The sequence below is a fragment of the Misgurnus anguillicaudatus genome, chromosome 12 (genome assembly GCF_027580225.2).
Source record: "Misgurnus anguillicaudatus chromosome 12, ASM2758022v2, whole genome shotgun sequence".
NCBI classification, from domain to species: domain Eukaryota; kingdom Metazoa; phylum Chordata; class Actinopteri; order Cypriniformes; family Cobitidae; genus Misgurnus; species Misgurnus anguillicaudatus.
The window spans coordinates 27,159,629-27,162,941 of NC_073348.2; the positions used below are offsets into that span (position 1 = coordinate 27,159,629).

The 3,313-nt window shown below is 38.4% G+C and overlaps 1 protein-coding gene across 1 annotated transcript; it reads left to right on the forward strand.

Annotated features, from left to right (window-relative positions):
- The first annotated feature begins 721 nt into the window (after positions 1 to 721).
- ugt5d1 (UDP glucuronosyltransferase 5 family, polypeptide D1) lies at positions 722 to 2,829 on the forward strand. The gene is made up of 2 exons (XM_055208499.2): positions 722 to 1,005; positions 1,201 to 2,829. Exon 2 carries the CDS (start codon positions 1,208 to 1,210, stop codon positions 2,807 to 2,809), a length of 1,602 nt encoding a protein of 533 aa, XP_055064474.2. The 5' UTR covers positions 722 to 1,005; positions 1,201 to 1,207; the 3' UTR covers positions 2,810 to 2,829.
- The last annotated feature ends 484 nt before the right edge of the window (positions 2,830 to 3,313 follow it).

The following is a 3,313-nucleotide window of genomic DNA, read 5'->3' on the forward strand; positions in this document are numbered from 1 at the left end:
ACCAGGCAACATTTTTCCAGTCTGTAACTGTCCAATTCTGGCGAGCTCGTGCAAATTGTAGCCGCTTTTTCCTATTTGTAGTGGAGATGAGTGGAACCAGGTGGGGTCTTCTGCTGTTGTAGCCCATCCACCTCAAGGTGGTGCGTGTTGTGTCTTCACAAATGCTTTGTTGCATACCTCTGTTGTAACAAGTTGTTATTTCAGTCAAAGTTGCTCTTCTATCAGCTTGAATCAGTCGGCCCATTCTCCTCTGACCTCTAGCATCAACAAGGCATTTTCGCCCACAGGACTGGCGCATACTGGATGTTTTTCCCTTTTCACACCATTCTTTGTAAATCCTAAAAATGGTTGTGTGTGAAAATCCCAGTAACTGAACTGATTGTGAAATACTCAGACTGGCCTGTCTGGCACCAACAACCATGCCACGCACAAAATTGCTTAAATCACCTTTCTTTCCCATTCTGACATTCAGTTTGGAGTTCAGGAGATTGTCTTGACCAGGACCACACCCCTAAATGCATTGAAGCAACTGCCAAGTGATTGGTTGAATAGATAATAGCATTAATAAGAATTGAACAGGTGTTCCTAATAATCCTTTAGGTGAGTGTACATTTGATAGAAATTTTCATATACACAGACTTCTTTGATAATGTTATAAATATAGTTTTAGTTATATATGATGTTTCTTGCCTGTGCGACTCTGTATTTCTAATAAGCTGAGAAAGCGCTATTGAAATAAATGTATAAATATATCAGCTAAAAAGAAATGTTCAACATCTTTATTTCATTAAGCAGATAAGATTGCTGCAAGTTGTAAAGGCATTAACTTGAACTTGTGTCATGTATGTTAAAAAATCTGCAGTGTCGGCCTGTTAATAATTGATTTATATGTCAGAAATTTCTTTGGACTTTGCATAATCTTGGTCAAGCTTGAAATTTGAACTCAGTGGATGAATGGAGCCGGGGAATTTCTACGCACACTGGTAGCCTTTTGGTTTTACATGAGTAAGTAAATGAAGAGATTTGTCAGTCAGTAACTATTTTGTGTTTGTTTTAGAGTTGTCTTTCTCTAATTGTGTATATTATTAATTAATAAAAGAATAACATTTTATTAAAATAATAAATAAATGTCTATTTAGTGTGAATGTATGCATGTAGTTAAAAATACCGTATGTTAAAATATTGCATGTTTTTTGTCAGGTACACAATGAAGTCATTTTCCATCCCGAGACATTTCATCACAATCGGATTATTTTTGGGTTTGTCTGTTTTTACTCTGAGCTGTAGCGGGGGTAAAGTGCTGGTGTATCCTGTTGATGGCAGCCACTGGGTCAATATGAAAATTTTGATAGAGGAAATGCACACCAGGGGTCACAGCATCACCGTCGTCCGACCCAAATCCAGCTGGTACATCACAGAAAATTCCCCTTTCTACTCCTCAATCACAATACCTGATGAAATAAATGAATTTGCGGACTTTTGGGACGAGTATTTAGAGAAAACGATAGAGATAGAGAGAGGCGAAAGCTCCGGACTGTCGTTCTTAAAACTTCAAGCCGATTTACTATCCATGCTGTCGAAAGCGCATCAATTTGGTTGTAAAATGCTGTCGTCCATGTTAGAAGATAAGCAGCTTGTGAGAAGACTCCAGGATGAGCAGTACGACCTGGTCCTCACAGATCCTGCTTTAGCAGGTGGGGTGGTTTTGGCACATTACCTAAAACTTCCTCTGGTTCTTAACGTGCGGTGGACCACAAGTGGCGAAGCACATTTTCTCATTGCACCATCGCCCATGTCTTACGTACCTTTACCAGGCACTGGAAATACAGATAAAATGAGTTTTACGCAAAGGGTTAAAAATGTCTTATTCAAAAGCTTTACTTTGATCCAGAACAGATATGTGGTCGGTCCACATTATGATGTTGTCATAGAAAAGTACTTGGGTGAAAAGACAGACATTGTGAGTCTTACGCAAGCTGCAGATATCTGGCTCATGAGGGTCGATTTTGTCTTCGAGTTTCCGAGGCCCACCATGCCAAATGTCGTGTACATGGGTGGATTTCAATGCAAACCCTCCAAACCTCTTCCTGAAGATCTGGAGGCTTTTGTAGAGAGCTCAGGGGAGCATGGCTTTATTATTATGTCTTTGGGGACGCTTGTTAAAAGCCTTCCTGTTGACATGACGAATGAAATAGCTGCTGCGTTCGCAAGTGTACCGCAAAAAGTCATCTGGAGAAATCTAGGACCTCGCCCATCCAATGTTGGCAACAATACTCTTTTAGTAGAATGGATGCCACAGAATGACCTTCTGGGACATTCAAAGATCAAAGCTTTTGTAGCACACGGAGGAACCAATGGAGTGCAGGAGGCAATATACCATGGGGTACCAATTCTGGGCATCCCTTTGTTCTTTGACCAGTTTGACAACTTAATTCGGGTTCAAGAGAAAGGAGGTGGCGCAATTCTAAAGTTGTCGGAGATAAACGTTCATTCTTTTGGACGAACCTTACGGGAACTGATTAGCAATTCCTCCTACAGGACAAATATGCAGCTAATATCTAATTTGCACAGGGACCAGCCCATGAGACCTTTAGACACAGCCATCTTCTGGATCGAGCATGTGATCAGACATAAAGGAGCTACGCACTTGCGCTCTGAGTTTTACAACATGTCATGGTACTCTTATCATTCGGTGGATGTGCTTGTGGTATTGTTGTCTGTTTTTGCTGTGTTTACATTGACTACAGTTGCATTCATCAGATGTCTATGTTATAGATTGTGCTGTAAACGAAAAATGAAAAATGAATAAATAATCATATTTGAGGGTGATTAAGATGTTTCTGCTTATTTACATGCACTAAATGTACAGTTACTTTAAAAAAATTACAGATTTTCATTCCTAGACTGAAAAAAGATTTGTTGATTCAACTTAGAAAACCAAAATACCTGTTTCATTTAAACAAAGTTAATTCAACTTAAAAATATCAGTTGAAAATTGTTGTTCCAACTATTTTTTATTTTATTATTATTATTAAATTGAATTAGCAACATACAACAATTACAAAACTTTACAGTAAGAACTTTCAGTCTTTTCCATGGCACTTACATTTCTAACAATCTGAGCGCCCCTGCCTTCATGCAAAACCTCCAAAATAAAAGTGTTGACTAACTTTTACAGTCGTGGCCAAAAATATTAGCACCCTTGGTAAATATGATCAAATAAGGCTGTAAAAAATTCATCTAAAATTCATTTTATTTAAAAAAATCACAAAAATGTATCCTTTCATTGGATAATAGGAATTTAAAATGGAGG

Coding starts and splice junctions, on each gene's coding strand:
- ugt5d1 (XM_055208499.2), top strand. CDS start 1,208: ATGAAGTCATTTTCCATCCCGAGACATTTCATCACAATCGGATTATTT.